This window comes from Lepeophtheirus salmonis, chromosome 4 (assembly GCF_016086655.4).
Source record: "Lepeophtheirus salmonis chromosome 4, UVic_Lsal_1.4, whole genome shotgun sequence".
NCBI lineage: Eukaryota > Metazoa > Arthropoda > Copepoda > Siphonostomatoida > Caligidae > Lepeophtheirus > Lepeophtheirus salmonis.
In genome coordinates this window covers 15,765,272-15,783,216 of record NC_052134.2, presented here as the reverse complement: position 1 = coordinate 15,783,216, position 17,945 = coordinate 15,765,272, and the positions used below count along the sequence as shown (strand labels likewise).

At 29.6% G+C, this 17,945-nt stretch overlaps 1 protein-coding gene across 6 annotated transcripts; it reads left to right on the top strand.

Annotated features, from left to right (window-relative positions):
- Positions 1 to 4,129: 4,129 nt before the first annotated feature.
- Positions 4,130 to 17,516, top strand: LOC121116907 (L-amino-acid oxidase). 6 transcript variants are annotated; one of them, XM_071887661.1, is made up of 10 exons: positions 4,136 to 4,165; positions 4,531 to 4,569; positions 11,436 to 11,558; positions 11,655 to 12,042; positions 12,104 to 12,395; positions 12,999 to 13,224; positions 13,286 to 13,511; positions 15,613 to 15,670; positions 16,944 to 17,164; positions 17,217 to 17,516. In XM_071887661.1, exons 3-10 carry the CDS (start codon positions 11,473 to 11,475, stop codon positions 17,385 to 17,387), a joined length of 1,668 nt encoding a protein of 555 aa, XP_071743762.1. In that variant the 5' UTR covers positions 4,136 to 4,165; positions 4,531 to 4,569; positions 11,436 to 11,472; the 3' UTR covers positions 17,388 to 17,516. The 6 variants fall into 6 exon arrangements, with proteins under 6 accessions (XP_071743760.1, XP_071743761.1, XP_071743762.1 ...); XM_071887659.1 differs by having other exon boundaries at positions 4,130 to 4,569; XM_071887660.1 differs by having other exon boundaries at positions 4,135 to 4,569; positions 11,418 to 11,558.
- Positions 17,517 to 17,945: the final 429 nt, after the last annotated feature.

The window sequence follows — 17,945 nt, the reverse complement described above, 5'->3', positions numbered from 1 at the left end:
ATTATTATTAAGCCTCGTTTTAACCCTCCTTATTTTCTCTGGGGTGTTCATCTACCCCAGAAACAAAATTACGGTTATTCTGTGTGCGTATCTTTTTTTTTCTTTTTTTTTTGCTTCTCTTTCTATGTAAATTCTTTAAATCGAATTTTGAGGTTGATGCTTCATTATTTTCTGAGTTATTTACAAATTTTAGAATGGATTATCGAGGTTTCAAATAATATTATATGTATGTTCCTAATGGTGAATGTTTATTTCTGTATAAACGCGTCTAGTTTAAAGATAATTTACAAATAAAGTGTGCAGGATTTAATATTATTTTCTTCAACAATTATTTCAAATAATAAATTTACAAGAATTAAAGGTATTCAATTTGTTCGATGATGTATCTACATTTTTATTTTACTAAAATATCTATTTTATTGTCAGGTTTGTTAGATACCTTGTTTTACATTAGGATTTGAAGGAAAGTGAATACTTAGATAAGATGGTTAAAAATAAAGATTTTTTCAGCATTCTGGAGAATCCAAAATTCCGATAACAAAAAAAAACAAAAAACTGAGGGGAATTCCTAGGACGGTTCTATGTATATCTTAGTTTTTTTTTAATTATAGTTGTTTGTAACAAGGGCAAGGCATAAATATTTCTTCTTTTTTTTTTTGCAATTTAAGTTGAAAATATTATAAGACTTGAGAAAATGTATTCTGGTTCAGTTAATGTAGGTGGAATTCTCAAAAGAGCCTCTTTCATATGGAATTAAAATATAATTAAATCCCCAGTCTTATATATAGTCAAGGCTTTTTATAAAATTTGATTACTATAAGAATTTTTTCATACTTTACAGTGCTGTAATATATTTTCCAGCACTTGTATTCATTGGCCCTATTCACTGATTACAGATGATAAGTTATTTAGCTTACCACTAGATATAAGTCTAAATTTGTCAATCGACACCCAATATTTATTAAACAATTTATGTTTATTTTTCGTCATAAGTACTTTACTTAATATTTTATTCAAACCTAAAATTATACCATTTTACTGTTCCGCCTCGTTACTCAAGATTCTAGTTTGAATCAAGAGTGGTGTTCAATTAAAAAAAATTATGGCTTCCAGGAAAAGTCTAATATATAGTAAAGTAAAAGGTCTATATATTATATTTCAATCATAAATGTTTTTTTTTTTTTTTTTTTTGTGATCCTTGATGTTGCTCAAGATCAATGTTTAAACATTTCATTTCTTAAATTTTTAATTTGATTTCAAAATTGGATGTTTAAAAGATTTACCTCGTCCCAGTAGGGTAGGCATAGTGATTTATAAGAATATATAGTGTTTTTATAGGGAATATCACACTGTTTACGAAATTTTAGAGACAGTTTCAAAGATATTATATTTTCTAAGGCAAGAGGGAAGAATACAGTTGAAAACAAGTATATAAACTTGATATTTCCGTATACAGTTTCTAAATATAACAAGGGCATAGGAGAAATTGATCCTCTGGATGAAATAAAATCTGTCTATGGAGGAAGAACTGGATGAAGTAAAGGGTATATTTAACTGGTTAGTAGTGTTTCTGCTGCTCATGAGAGTTAAAACAAATGCATGACTGCCTTAACTATGATTTATCCGCCATATTGACTAAGTCTGCAACTATTTTTAAGAGGAGCAGCTTGCAAAAGAAGAGAGGCAACAATGGCCTTCCTATTATTAGATCTACCCCTCAGTTAAGATGTTGCAAAGGTCCAATTTGTAAGAGAAAGGCGAAATGTTTCAGATGCAATTATGATCAAAATTCACATTTTTTCTATGATGATGACAAAAAATAACAATTATATTAGTGATTGTAATAATTTTTCTTGAAATTTTCATCATGTAAATACATAAATAACCTATCTAAATATGTTAATGTAATCATTCAAGATTGAATCCAACAATTTAAGAACAAGTATGTCTCCAAATCATACACTCTTATTTGAGTCATAAATAGATAAACAGTATCCCCGAATTGTTTATAACTGTCCTAAATAATTATGGCTGTAATACATTATTGATGAGTCATTCATTTTCATCAAAAATCCCCCCCCCCCTACGAAGTATTTTAACATAATTACTGTACTGTTAGAGGAGCAGTTGCCATTTTTATAGAATTATCTTCTTTTTTTTTTTTTTTTTTTTTGATAATTATGAAGTCTTGAAGTTAAAAGTTGTTATTGAACAACTTCAACTCTCATTGATTCCATATAAAAATAATATTTTGACCAACTTAATTGCAAGATTGACAATTTTAGTCCTATTAATAGGATTCCAAATATGTAAAATAATAGTCCATCATCTCTCTCAGTATGTTTTATTGTTCCTGGATAGAAACCATTGTATGTAAGTGTCGTAAATGCCTCTTGAAATACTTAGGGTCTATAAATCCCGAGTTTTTTTCTTTCTTAAAAAAATATTCCTTTTCTCATGAATAAGGATTTTAATTAGAGCTCATTTTGGACCTCACAAATCCAGAGATGTTCATTCTTTCTTTTGTGATAGTCTTTTTGAAGGTGGAAAAATAGAAATAAAATATATTATACAAATGCATGAGTGTTATTTTATTTTTTATGACTGTCGTGTCTTGTTATTGACCATTATTATGAATGCATATTTGGTCATTTTCTCCACCCAAACATAAATTAGGTACCTCCCTATAGACAAGTGCATTTTATCCATGAAAAAACTTAATGACGTAATTTCTACCTCAATTTGTATAAGAGATGAATCAGAGCTCTCATGTGTAGTTAATTGTTTCTTCTTAAGTATATTTGTTCATCAATCAATATTAAGAAGGAAATAGTTATTTCCCAATAGCCCTGTTATATAAATAAAGAACATACACAGTGCAGAAGTAATTTTTCCACAAATTATAGTATTATCTAAGGGATTAAAGAAAAACAAAATATAATAAACGGACAGACTAGCTTATCCTTTCACCTCTATTTTTTTTATTTTTGGCATCAGACAAAAAATGAGATCTCAACAAGCAAAGAAAGTGTCTGATCTTGTGGACGATGAAATTATCACGAATATGAGGCTCTTCACAGTGGACCAGATTCTAAGCCATTGTAATAACATATTCATTGCAGGATCATCCGAAAAGATCAAATGGACTTTCAGATCAAAGCTTTCAGCTGTTCAAGTCGTGTCCTAGCGTCTGTTGACAAGAAGATGAACCCATATTGATTCAAGTGCAAAGAAAAAGTTGATACCAAGGCCTTCTACAAGGATTAACTGTGGACTGGCTTGTTAGGTTAAAAGCCAATTACTCTTAGGGAAAGTATATTTGGACTCGAGATAGGACTTGTTCACAAGTACTAGAAGTTTAGCCTGAAGAACTATGCCTCTTTCTAGGACTATACCTAACTGATCTTAATAGAATGTGTGGATAATTTTTGAAGCCAATGATTATTTAGACCTCAGATCGCAATATGGTAGATTTGAAGTCCAACATCATATAGCACTGGAATCAAATGTCCAAGGGATATTTACTGAACGTCTCGTCGTTTCGTTCTCTTGTGGAGAGTGTGATTGTTGTCAAGGGTTGCTCAATTGAGTGATACTTTTCATTAGATACTTTGAATTTTTGGTTTAAAGATTTTTTCAATAAAAAGTAGTTCTGATGTTGTTTTTTATAATTATTTAGTTCCAGAAAAAAATTCTTCACATACCCTAAAGTCATCGAGCAGAAGCTTAATTATGAATATACTGAAATATATAAAGTTCTCATAAATAATGAAAAACTTTTTTTTCTGAGGAATAAAATTATACTGATCTATTTTCTTGACCAAATATAGATTAACGTGTATGTCCTTGAAAAAATATGCAATCAGTCATAGTTGATTATAATTCGAATGGATAAGATAATATTTCCTGTTTGTGGTTATGAAGGACCTAATATTTTCTAAGGCCAAGGAGACTAGTTGCTACTAAATATTTACCAAGAATCTATATATTTTTGATTAAAAGTTTGAGTGAACCAAAGAAACCGGTTGCATACTGGCTTCCAGGTTGCATCATCAAGTGATTCATCACATGATAAGATAGATCTCCAATCGTATCATATAAATAATCAAGGGCTAGAACAATGTATTCTTATTCATTACATTGATTCAAGACTGTGATAATATATGTAAGTGTTGTACTATACCATACACCTCTAAAAGTTGGTCAGCACATCTGTCATTCGTGTACATGTTTGGAACAAAACAATAGACAATATATTACTAACACTTTGTAAATTAAAGTATTCAAACCTCAACAGTTATCCCTTCAAAATAAAGAAGTTTGTTTGTCGAAGTAAAAATGCTGTGATACATTTAATTATGAAAGCATGAAAATTACTCACGTGGAATTTTTCTCCCCTAAATAAGAAAGATTTTAAATCACAAAACCTCACGTTTAAATAGTACAATTATTTAGTATTGAAAATTATAATAAATAAAGTGCTTAAAAATTGTGTGAATACACAAAATAGATGTGCTAACCCATTTCAAGTCTTTTAAATTACCAAAATAGGATAATCACATAATCAAGGTAAGACCAGAACATATAAAATAATAAAGTACCAACATATTATGCAGGAATTCTATTTTAAGAAAGAATAGGTTTAGCAAATGTCATCTTCTAGAATTTTCTATAAAAATTTTTGATAAATATTAGAACTGGCTTTTCCAAGATTGAATTTGCTTGAAAAAAAAATAACACTCAAATAAGCGCCGATTTTATCGTCAGAGGAGTTAAGGCAATGATAAATGTGAGGGTTCCTTTTCTTTTAAATTTGAATTTAATTATAATTTGTTTAATAATTTCGTGCTGGGCCTCTATTTTTACATTACATTTCTAGATCTTGGCAGAGCCACTTGTACCTTGAGTGGGGCCCAAGAAAAAGTTAAAATTTCAAGAATACTTCTTTTACTTTCTAAAGAATTTCGATTTTTTTCTTGAAAATATTTTGCACTTGCATCTATTTTTACATTAAAATTCGAGACCCTTAGCAAAGTCCGTTTTACAAGGATCGAAGTTTAATGCAAAGACAAAATGTAGGGCCTCATTTTTTAATGTCGAGGTGACAAAAGTTTACATTTAGTATTTTTACACAATACTCTGCTTTTATGACAGTTTTATCTCATTGGCAAATAAATTTTTAACTTCTATTCAATCAAGCATATTTTCTACAATAAGTGCCTCCTATTCTGGCCACCTCCTTAACACATAATACCAGCACCGGTTTTAATCTGCATGCAGTTAAATGTTTGTATAAGCTGTAATAAAACTATTTTCTATGACCTTGATTTTTTTATATTTGCATTGGGCATGTATATTTAATTGAAGTCATTAAAAATCTGGGCCGTGGGACAATGTCCAATCTAGAAAGCTTTGAGGAACAATATATAACAAAAAAAAATTCTTATAGAACTACTAAAACCTTAAGTTACGATTTACGTACAAATTTAACCATTATTTTGAGTCATTTTGACAAGAATACTCATTAAATCTGAATTTTCTTCATTTTTCAATACATCATTCAATTAAGTACGTAATACCAGATTTTTATATGAATTATAATAGAAGAAAATCATTAAAGTTAGGAAAGAATATGGACCATGTAGACTGCTTTATTTATTTCCCCCCGAAACCGGCTAGACTAGTATCTTAATAGCCGTAAAGTTTTCGTAGCTTATGACCATTAATTATAAGGAACCTTTAACCTATCAATACATAATAACAAGTACTCCATCTATGTTATAAATGAGCATGGGGGCTAAAACTGTGGTAACCAAGGAGTTATTGGCATGCCCACTTTTTAAAAGACAATTATTTTTGAAAATTGTTTGCTTATTGTCATTAAAATATAAAGTCATTTTTAATTAACAGATTATGGGGTCCCTAAAAATTATGATATAACTTGTCTGTCTCAGGGTTAATAGAAATACAAGTTTAGACCATCATGTAATCGGCTTTCTAGCATTATGAATTTGATGTATCGTACCGACTGTTGGGCAAGAGAGGGATATTTTGACAAAACACAAAACTAGTCATAGTCTATGACGACACTATTGCTAGAATTTTCAAATTAATGTATCGTACCGACTAATAGGCAAGAAAAACAGATTTTGACAGCACACGCAACCACTCATCTACGATGACGTCAATATTAAAAAGCGAGGTGGAAGTCAAACATGAGTGGGTCACGCCTTATGGTATAACCTTGTATTTCTATTAACCTTGGTTTAGTTGATCATCACTTATATATATTTTTTTTTTTACAATTTCATTTCCTGAAATCGTTTCAAAATATTTTTTTTATTTGTATTAAATTTAGTTACAAAGGAGTTTAAGCAAAAACATTGCGCATGAAGTAGTTTAAATTCATGGTAATAGCTTTTATGTTAAGTAATTACCCAATTGTACATGGATAAGTACTCAAACAAAAATTGAAAGAGTCAATAAAAATATACATATATATATTATGATAAACCCACTAGTAAAAATTGGTGCTCGCCAATAAATATAGATTGAATAGGCTATTGGAATTTCACAACTCTTATAATTTCAATTAAATTCCTGAAATTGATATATATTATTTATTCCAAAATATGAAGAGAAATATGGCAAAAGAATAAATAAAACTTAAAGATCTAAAAAGTGTAAAAATCAGAAGGTAACCTTTGTGCTTGATTTGATCTAACGGCAATTCTGCCAAATATTCAATGGACTTTTAATAAAAATTATAAAATTGATGGAATTCAAATTACCTCATACAAATCAGATAGCATTACGTGCCAATGGATAGTGGTTCCCAAACAGTGTGTCGTGAGGCAAGTTTCTAGTGTATCGTACGATTTGAAATAACCATACATTAATTTCAATAATCTATATTATTTGTGTTATTAAAATAGATATGTCAATAAATTTTTATTTGTCTTTTGGTGTGCACCGTGTACAAAAAGTTTGGGAAGCACTGTCTTAGGGGAAATGTAATTAAAAGGTTTCATGTACTATCATCCACTTAAGCCTGATAATTAGTTTGAGGTTCTCAAGTTTTTGAAGTTATGCTTGCGTGAGATCTTATGTCAATTTAATACATAAAAAATAAGAAAATCGTATTTCAATTGGGAAAATTAGTTTACAAAAAAGAAAGATTTATCTTCCAACGTAATCTCTACAAACGACAGAGCTGGCGGTGTCTCTGGGAGAACTGACTTATATGTCTTCTTAGAGTGGCCAGCTACATGGTAGGCAAAGACAGTAGAGAACCACATATACAGCATGGAAAAAAAGATGCTAGCCTATCTTGAGACATAACTTCAACCGTCTTTTCTGGCAATCTTTAAAATTATTCTTTGATATTATCTTATAAGAGGTAAAAACATATAAAGTAATACAAATTGATATAAATGAACGAAAATTCAAGCGATTTTATCCCCATTCCAAAATGGCGCTCTCGTTCGTGTAAAAATTAAAATATGACTCATTTTAAATGAGTCAATCATAATATACATAATATTCAAAACAATGAGAGCGCTCCCGCTCAAGAATATTGAACAGCGCTCAATTGAACTGCCGCTCACTAATGCATTGAATTGAGTCCATGGGATTGTATTTATAGAACAAATCTTTCGTCCTCATCAAATCCCCAAAAAAATACAACTCAAATTGTTTAAATATATGATCCTGATGGATATTATCATAGTTTGACTAAGAAATAAATAAAAATGATTTAAAATAGAAACATAAGTTAATTTTATAGCACGTTTTCCTTAATGTAGGATATGATTATACCCATTTCTATAAAATATAACTCGTTTATATTTGTTTCAATATATTTATTTCGAGATGCATTGGACCCACAATTTCAATAATACATACTTTTCTTATGAAGAATTCTAACATGTTTTAATTATAATATTATGCATGTAACAAGAAAAAATAAATATAACAATTATATTTTATTTCTTAACATTAATTTTCATTTTATAATTGTAATATAAAGTTTTAATTCCTTTTTCGCGGATAAAGAAGGAGAAAAAGAAAAAAAAACATAATTAATAAAACATCCATAATTGTTAATATATAAAAATAATTAAAGCTAAAATCAATTCTAGCAATCATGCGTCCGGGTTAGATATTATAAAACTTCTGAGGATTGACTTTAGTAGGTTCTTATGTTGGAGTGATAGTAATGTTTTTTTTTTTTCAAATTACTATTAATGTGCTGCATTTTTTTTTAATCAATGACACTTAACTTCCCTCCATTGAATAAACTGCTTGCTTGAAATAGGTTATTTTGTGTTAAATTTTTCAACTCGCCTCTTTGATATAAATTTTTGAAAGTTGTTATTTAAGCAATAACATTAGACTATAATGTTTATTTATGTAATTGCTTTGTACATATAAATTGAATGATGAATTTAAAAAAAGGAAGTATATATTTATGGCAAGGCTTCAAGATGTTTGTCACTTGGTCTGTGTGCTTTTGGGATATAGCCTTTAAAAAATTTGCATTTCAACTACATAAGAAAAACTGTATTGTCTAGAATATTTAGAAGCTTTATTCAAAGGATATGAATCCAATCCTTATGCTTCTAATTTTATGTTAGATAGGAACAAGATGCATGTTTCTTGCAATATCTCACTCCATAATGATATTCATTCAAATCTTGAAAAATTTATAAAACTTTAAACCGGCAAATCCATTCCTTCTCGCTACATCATCACAAAGTAATTGGAGTCCCTAAGTATAGTAGTCTCGTCAAAGATTACGAAAGAACTTGTAGAAAATGATGATCTTCTTCTCTTGGACGAAACTATGATCAATGACTGTAGTATTGATTAGTACTATTTATGGTTATTGTTAGGTTGCCCATATTTAATAAACTTTAAAGATGTTAAGAAGGCTGCCAATAGAACAACTAAAGTCAAAAGTCTTAAGACCATTTTTGGCAAAGATTTTTGTGGTTTTCATTATCGATGGGACGACTTAATTGATAAAATCAGTCAAAAACCTTAAGCAAAATCTCTAATTGATGTTGAATGTCACTTGATTCTCTCATGTTCTGAACTTCAAAAAGAACAAGGAAAGTAAAATTTTTGTTTCTTACTTCTGTTGATCGAAAATGATTGATTATTACGCCGAGCACTTCAATCCAGTATCAATGGTATGGAGGAAAATAGTGATGCAATCAATAAGTCAATGGTAATAAAATTATCCATTCACGGCATATAAGACCTTTTTTATAGTGAAACTTGTACGCACAACTTAAATATGAACTGATGAATGAGGCCTTCACAATTTTCGTCGAAATTATCATCAATAATAAAATCAATATAAGAAACCATGATATATTTTTGATATTATACTCCTATCTTACTATATTTGAAATTTTTATTAATTATCTTACATATTCATTTGGATCCTCTTCATATTCCATAAATAATGATTCATTCTAAATACAGTCAAAAACTGTATTGGTCATGTAGTAAATGCTAAATATAAATAAAAATGTAGTTTTTTGACGAGGTCGATAAGACACCAACCCTGAATAACAGGGAATCCAGGAATGACCCAGAGAAACAAGGAGAAGGTGTGGAGGAATAATTCTACGATAGGTGTAATAGGAACACATGACGTATATTATCTTAGTACATAATATAAACTATTACTCTATAGTCTACCCTGACAAGTTATAAGAAATCATAGATGTGTTTATACTTTGACTGTAACAATACTCAACATACAACACATCAAATAATAATAAGACCAATAAGAGAGGAGATGAAAGGAAAGAAGATCCTTTTAACATATGCACACTACAAATGAAAATATCCAATATTCATAGCTGTATTTCAGTCCACTTTTGCAAACTTCGAGTCATCATGCTCCGTGCCCACGGAAAAATAATAATGTCTGGATCTACGTGTAGTCTCGTCCAAGGCAATATATCCTTTCCCACAAGTTCTTCCTCAATCTTTGACAACTCTAATTTACTTTTGGACTTAAATAACAATAAAAAATTTGGGATTCATCCTGCAGGCAAAAATGCTGTTGCATGGTGATTGATTATTATCAATTAAAATAGACAACTCTTTTTTTCCTCGTTCCTTTTTTTTATATTTGTGCAACTAGATATTTAATATCCATGTATATAAATGTGCAGTTGGTAGACTAAATTATTGAATTAAGTTGCCTTAATAAATAATCAAAATACGAGATTTTTATCATCAAATAATCAGTAACAAGTATTAAATTATAGTACCAATTTCATAAAAACTTTCCGCTTAAGAAATATTTAAAAAAAAAACAGTAATTGTTGTGTTTCGGTTTGATGAAGACGTATGTACTTTGAATTTTGAGTGTATTACTTAAACTAATATTGCCATTGGCTATTGGTGTAAGTTTTTTCCAAAAAAATAACAAACACTTTGGGTGCAATTTGATTCATAAATTGAGTAAATCAACGATCTATATAAAATTTTAGAGCCTTTTTTTTTTAAATAAACTCAATAATAAAAACAATCGAGGGGATGTAAAATAGAACGACAATTTATAAAAAAAGTTATTAATTCTGTCTATATTTCAAAAAATCAAAATTATATCCAGTGTAGGACTCCCATTAAGAGCAGGGCCTTGAGGCAATCGCCCCCTTAAAACAATCAATCTCCACGATTTAATATCATAATTCAATTCGCCTAGCTCAAGAACCTGATATGAATATTATTATCTGGATCTAGAATAACATTATATCTACACAAAATGCTATTCGTTGTTTATACCTCTCAAAAATGGAACCTTCATATTCAAAAAAGATAAAAACTATACAGAAAATGAGGTTTGTAGAACGCAAACAAATATGAAGACTTTCCTTATATATATAACAGCACAGTTTTCCAATTAAAGCAAAATAGAGACATTTATTTTGCTCTCATTTAAAAATCATCTAATTTGAATACAATTGTAGGTGTAAAAATAACATGCCTGAAGAATACGACATATTATGTGCGTTATTACGTGGGATATTAGGAAGGAAATGCAAATGTTTTCTGATGTCCTTTTGTTTATTGACTGGTTATTAAAAAATAAAATCATTCAATAAAAGCTTTAATTTAAACTAAATAATAGTTATTTTATAGAAAAATTTAATCATTCAAGTACTTTTACACCTCAAATGGCAATCAAATTTAGTATTATGTATACGCCCAATGTATTAAGCTTGATATTTGTAGAGGAATCGAATGATTCATTACGTCACTCTGTATATAAATGAAAACAAAAAATTAAAATACCTCAATAATTTACTTATAGAAATAATAATCCTCAAATAACAGTCATAAAATTTTACTGAACTCAGGGGAATTTCCATTTCTACAAATAATCAAAAAAGTTTAACGTTATCTCACAGGAGAGTTAGAATTCATCCATCACTTATTCTTGGAAATATGAAGAATACACATTGCTATTTGGTTCTACACCTCCTATATTATTTTGTTATATTTTCGAATGCACAAGTTGAAGATTCAGAGCCGTAAGTAAAATATTGAGCAATATTCTCGGAAAAATTAAACTACTTAGAGACACACAACCTCTTTCTATAACTATTTTTGTTAAAAAAATTATTTAGATTTGTAAGATCTAATTTTGGATCCAACAAAGTCGCTCCATCTAAGGAATTAACCGAAGAAGAAATCCTTCAAAATGGAGGTGATTTAGTTTGTCATGATAGAAATAGACACGATGAACTTTTCAGTTTATTTGTGAGAGGACTCACTCAGAAGCAGACTAAGCCAACAAAGGTCTTGAACATAACGATTGTAGGTGCAGGAATAACAGGCCTCACAGCAGGGATTCTTTTGAAGAATGCTGGACATAATGTTCAGATTCTTGAAGCAAGCCATACACTTGGTGGAAGGATTCAGACCTTCCGAAATATTGAGGAAGAATGGCATGTAGAATGGGGTCCAATGAGATTTGCCAGGAATCAGTTTTTCATTCAGTATTTGCTTCACAAGGTGATCATTTATATTATGTGGGATACATAATTAATCTTACTCAGTTAAACCAATTTTTTAGTTTCAACTTCGCCTCACGGATTTTAAGCTATCCAACAATAAAACTTTCTATTTCATTGGAGGAAAAACATTTAGTAAATCAGACTATTCAAATGTGTACGAATTACCATTTGTCAAGTCTTTGTACAACTTGACGAGTGTAGAAATGAACCTTAAAATCAAGGACCTCTATGAGGGACCTATGAGAGCTCCGCTTCGAGATCTAGAAAATCTTCCTTGGAAAGAATTTGTTAAAAAATATGATAAATATTCATTCAGAGGCTATTTACGTGAAAAACATGGCTACTCTCCTGGTAAGTTCATCCAAGGAATACTCTATACATAGATCATCCACTTTTTTTTTTTTCCTTTTTTTTGACCAACTTGGGTGAAAAAAAAAGTTATGTTACTTGTATCGTTATTGAAAGGGGTCTGTTACAAGGTATGTTTGCAAGTTTTTGTCATCCCCCCACGCCATGTTTATAAATGGTATACATAATCACAGAACTTTAGTACATCCTGTGTTTGTAATTCATAGCCCTTGCTCCCTCCTACCTACGTGTGTACTTTGTACAAGCCCCAAATGAAAGAGAAGAATTTATTTATAAATAATTATAATGGTGTTATGAAGGTCTAAATGAACTCAATTATTTTATATTTAAATAATTATTCTTGTATCATAAAATAAATAGATCAGCCTTAGAAAAATATTTTTACTCCTTAAGACATTCATGATACGATTTAATTTAATTTACTCTTGCATTTCATAACTATTCTACATATTGTAAAAAATAGCTTGTGTTTTCACATACTTAGTGTTAAAAAATGAAGAGAAAGAAAGAGTGGATGCTTAGTGTATTTAGTTTTCCCTGGTCTAACTTATCCTTAAAGATCAAACATTAAATAAGAACATGCAGGTCTTGTACACTTAATCGGGACTATGGTTGAGCTTGACGGTATTATGGAAATGAGTATGATTGAAGTGATACATGACGAGTGCATTTTTGGACAAGGAAAACTAGATACAATAGTGGAGGGATCAGATACACTAATTCAAAACCTAGCAAAGGATGTCAAAAGTCAAGTGTCGACAAATACAATCGTTAACGAGATACATCATTCCAAAGATGCTACCATAGTCAAGTATAAGACGATCTACAAAGTTATTTGAAAAAGGAATGTTTAAAGGATTACTCCTTTTCAGATTTAACTGCATTGGGATTGAGTGTCAAAATAAACACTCCTCCATACAGTCGGATTTTGTGATTCTAACACCATTGCCCACTGTTGTCTCAAAAATCTCATTCTATCCTCTTCTTTCTACCTCAAAAAGGTATACACTACGAGCCGCAAGAATCTCGCCATCTGTAAAAGTAGTATTAACATTTAATACACCCTTCTGGGAGAAATTGGGAATCAAAGGTGGAAAGGTAAAAGGAGCAAATTTTTTTTAATAGATTAATAAAATAAACATCTTACAATCACTTGGTATATATTTTTTAATAAAATTAGTAGGAAGTAGCGGTAAAAGATATTCATTTCGAAAAATGCAATTACGAGAGATTGAAAAAAATCCGAAAATGAAAGAATCTTTGTCCTCAAGATTATATGTGTTACTTTGTTTTTAAACAAAAAAAAATTTTTTGAAGAAAAATTTAAAAATTTACAGCTGTTCGAAAAAAAGTTGAAATATTAAATTTTTTGGAAAAAAAAAAATCTATAGCTATTCACAGAAATTAATTTTTTTGGAAAAAATAAAAAAAAAAATACAATTTTCTAGTAAAAAGCAAAAATTCTTTAAGTTTGAGGGAGAAACAGTTGTATCCCCCTTCCCCCCACATTAAGAAATTTAAATTTACTTGAATATTTATTTTTTCAAGATAAAAAAATTTACCCAAAAATAGGGGTCATTTTTTTTTCTAAAGAAAAATAATATTTGAAATTCAATTTTGGATTTTTTTTTCTACAATTCAATTTTTTGTGAACAACTGTAAATTTTTTTTCCAAAAAATATATTTTCTTTGTGAATAACTGTGGGTTTTTAATTTTTTTTCTCAAAAAATATTCTTTTTTAAAGTTTAAAGTTTTTGTGAATTGCTATTATTATAAAACAAAGAAATTCAAAATATTTAATATTTGAAATTTTTCTTCAAAATTTGTAATTTTTAAAATTTTTTTCCCCAAAAAATTAATTTTTTGTGAACAACCGTGAATTGTTACTAATTTTCTAATTTTTTTAATTTTTTTCCTAATAAACTTAACTTTTAACACACCATTTACCGCGTTAGCAAGTGTCTGGAAGATGTGTTGGCCTTCAAGGATCGTCATCATAGCAGTATACCAGTCAATTTTTTTAATTTTGAATAAATGTAAAAAAATACTTATTCATATAGTTTGTTTTTTTTAGACGCCAGTCACTCTTCCATTTATTTCTTACCCCATATCTAGTCACATTGAGCTCCAAAAAACCATTTTTGTGTTTTGGGTATGGAATCAGCACCCCCCCCCAAAAAAAAAAAAAAAAAAAAAAAATCGGCACCCCTGTGTTAGCCTAACCAGGTTCAAAAGAGATAAGCATGGAAAATTTCATCTGTTACAGTCGTTAGAGTGAGTTGATCCCAGTGTTGTGGTGAAAATGAACAAAATTGAGTATCAAGCTGTCATTTAATATTTGTTTTTGAAAGGCAATACGTTAACTCAAATTAAAAATGAGCTAGATTCTGTGTACGTGAATACACAGAATCCAAGTTAAAAAAATGAGAGAATTATTAAAAATTCGATACTCAATTTTGTCCATTTTTTTAAAAACACACAGAAAAACTCTTTTAAACAACTGTTACATAACAACAGCTTGTCCAAAATGGCAAAAACTTTGGTGAGTAACTGTCAATTGATGCAAAATAGATGTGACTAGCTTTTATTTACTAGTACTGCGATATCATGTTGAGGTCAGAAACTCCTCAGACCACACTTGTAGGCTGGAATTACACCGATTCTAATAAGGGTTAGAACTTGTATCTCTCGTGAAAACCCTCATTGTTCCTATCCCTTTTGTATGTGCACACGCACTTGTTATTATTTTTATATTAAGACGTTCCCTTCTCAAGAATTAAATAATAATGATAACAACTTTAGAAAATACAAAATCCTGTTCATGTTCAAGGCTATAAAAATTTAATTTCCTTTTATGAAGTAAAAATAAATATGAGGATATCCATTCATTCTCAGGACAAAACAAAGAACAAAGTTTGCTATTTTCTTAGTGTAATCATTACTATATTGGACAAATTACGAATTCATTGGTAATCTGATGAATAAAAAACTTAATATATAAAACCATCCGAATATTTACATTTGTATTTTAGCAATTGATAAGTGTTTAGTAATTGTACAAAATATTTTTAGACGCATTTCTTGTTAAGAAGCTTACATTTATTGTTAACCATTTACACAAATATATTATGTATAAAATATAAGACTTTTTTTAATGCTTGACTAATCAAACTCCTATCATGACTCTTTCTTTTTCAGTCCGTCACTGATTTACCTTCAAAGTCAATTGTTTATCCCAGTTTCAGCTTCAAAGGAGGTACGAAGATCAAATAGTTTAATCTATAATTGTACATATTTGTAGATCGTCAAAGCAAACGTACAGCCATTATTCTAATCACTCATTTAGAGACGTCTTGAATTCCACTTTAGGATTGGGAAAGTTAAATTAAGGCTCTAAACTTTAACTAATATCTACGCACATCTCAATCCATCCAAAAAAATTGAATATAAAGTCTTAAATGGGGTATAAGCTTTCTTTAATTATATTTGCTTGTAAACAAAGCGAAGGAGAGTAGTCTTGTGTCAAAATTATACTACTCCCTCCAATGATAACACAGGAGAACACTCATTTTGTACAAATGAATTCAAGCCCAAAAGGAATTTGTGGTTAAGCCCAGAATTTAAACAGGAACTCAGTTTTTCTTAAGTCATCTGAATTATGTAATAGCTGGGATTATAGTAATTCGGGACTATTATCGTTCAGAGTTATTTTTTATCCTTAAAAGAATCCCCAAATTAAAAGTAGGATTCATAAAACATATTAAAGAGTGATTCATTGATTATGTACCTTATTTTGATCTCGATATATTTCTATTTTTAGGCTGAAAAATGACACTTTTCTTTAGATCTTTATAGTTTATTCATAAGACATAGTGATGAAGAATATCATAGCTTATATTATAGGAAGATATTCAATTTATAATTTTAAAAAAAATGGATTTAAAAAATATGTATCACCAAGGATTTTTTTCCCAATTTGTATTTTTTAAGTTATCCCATTTTGAAATATCAAAATTATCTACTCATCGTGAATGGATCACTTTATTGTTTCGATCCGTTTATCTCATTCCCAAGGAAGGAATCCACTCTACTCTCTTATGAGGTCCGGTAGTTTTCTTCAGATGAATTTTTCTTCCCGTCGTTACCCGTGGAATTGGAATCCGATTTTTTTTGTTCCCCTGTGTAATATTATATAGTAAAAAAGGACAAACGCTATTACTCTGATAGAGGGCACTGTGAAAATTCTTCTGACCATGCGCCACTTACAGACTGTCATACCACCTTGAGATTAATATATATTTTTAAAGTTTGCTAATGCCCTATTGAAAGATATATTATATAAGAAATATTGAGACGTTTATATTTTTGAAGTAAAGAGATAATTGGAAATTTCTTATTTTCTTGATGTTTGTTTTCGAAATATATTTTGAATGATTTCAATATGGCTGGACTTCAAGTTAAATTATACATTGTTATGCTTGGATGTAGCAATTTTCTTTATATTTTAGTAAATGTGTATATTCCCATAGGCCTCGGCGTATTACTCGTCTCCTACACATGGGGACATGATGCTTTCCGTCAAGAAGGGATGACTGATGAAGATATCATTACCGAGTGTCTCTATACATTATCCAAAGTCCACAATTTATCAGAGGCAGAAGTTCGAATTCAATTTCGAAAAGGGTATGTCAAGAAATGGGGAAAGGATCCCTTCACTATTGGAGCCTTTGGAGCCTTTACTCCACATTTTGTGAGTAATCTTTTAGAATCAATTACTTATGATTAAAATAACTTATTTACAGTTTAATGATTGGTTTGATGAATTTCAAAAACCAGAGGGTAGAATCATTTTCGCTGGAGATACATATGAGAATTTGCATGGATGGGTTGACTCTTCTTTAAAGTCTGCAACACGTGCATTCAAATACATTCAAGATGTATCACAAGGAAGGGATTTTGTTTTCCCTCATTAGGGAGTGAAGGAGTAATAGGACCTCTCCAGGAAGAATAAACATTGACACAATATATTGGACATATATTCCCGAGATATTTTTGTATTAAAATATCCTATAATACTTGATATATACATATATATATTTAAATACGAATAGACATTTTTCCTTCTTTTACTAAATCTTTATTTATTCGATCATGGTTATACAAACGAATGATCATAATTAAATATATTTTAATTAATACATCAAAGAGAATTTACATTTTTCATTTAAAGTATAAAATAAACATTTATTGAAAAAAATAGCAATTCTATTGCATAATCCTTCAGTAGCAGTTCTGAAGCTCTTAGGTAAGAATGAATCTCATAATCACAATCCAATGATTGTGATTATGAGATTTTTTTTTATCAATCACAGTCTGATATCGGTCAAAGAATAATGATGAAGTAAATCTGAAATACAATTCAATAATTTGGTTTTGCACTTCAGAATCAAAAGAATCAAAACGAGGATAATATACGTCCACTGACCTCTCTCTAACCCCCCGCCAGAGGGTGGCATCAAGTTTTAAGGCGT

What these genes read in the sequence shown, in the direction of transcription:
- LOC121116907 (XM_071887658.1), top strand. An exon ending in CAAGTTGAAGATTCAGAGCC is followed by an intron (nt 11,559 to 11,654) that starts GTAAGTAAAATA and finishes AAAATTATTTAG; the next exon opens with ATTTGTAAGATCTAATTTTG. An exon ending in TGGGAATCAAAGGTGGAAAG is followed by an intron (nt 13,512 to 15,612) that starts GTAAAAGGAGCA and finishes TTTCTTTTTCAG; the next exon opens with TCCGTCACTGATTTACCTTC.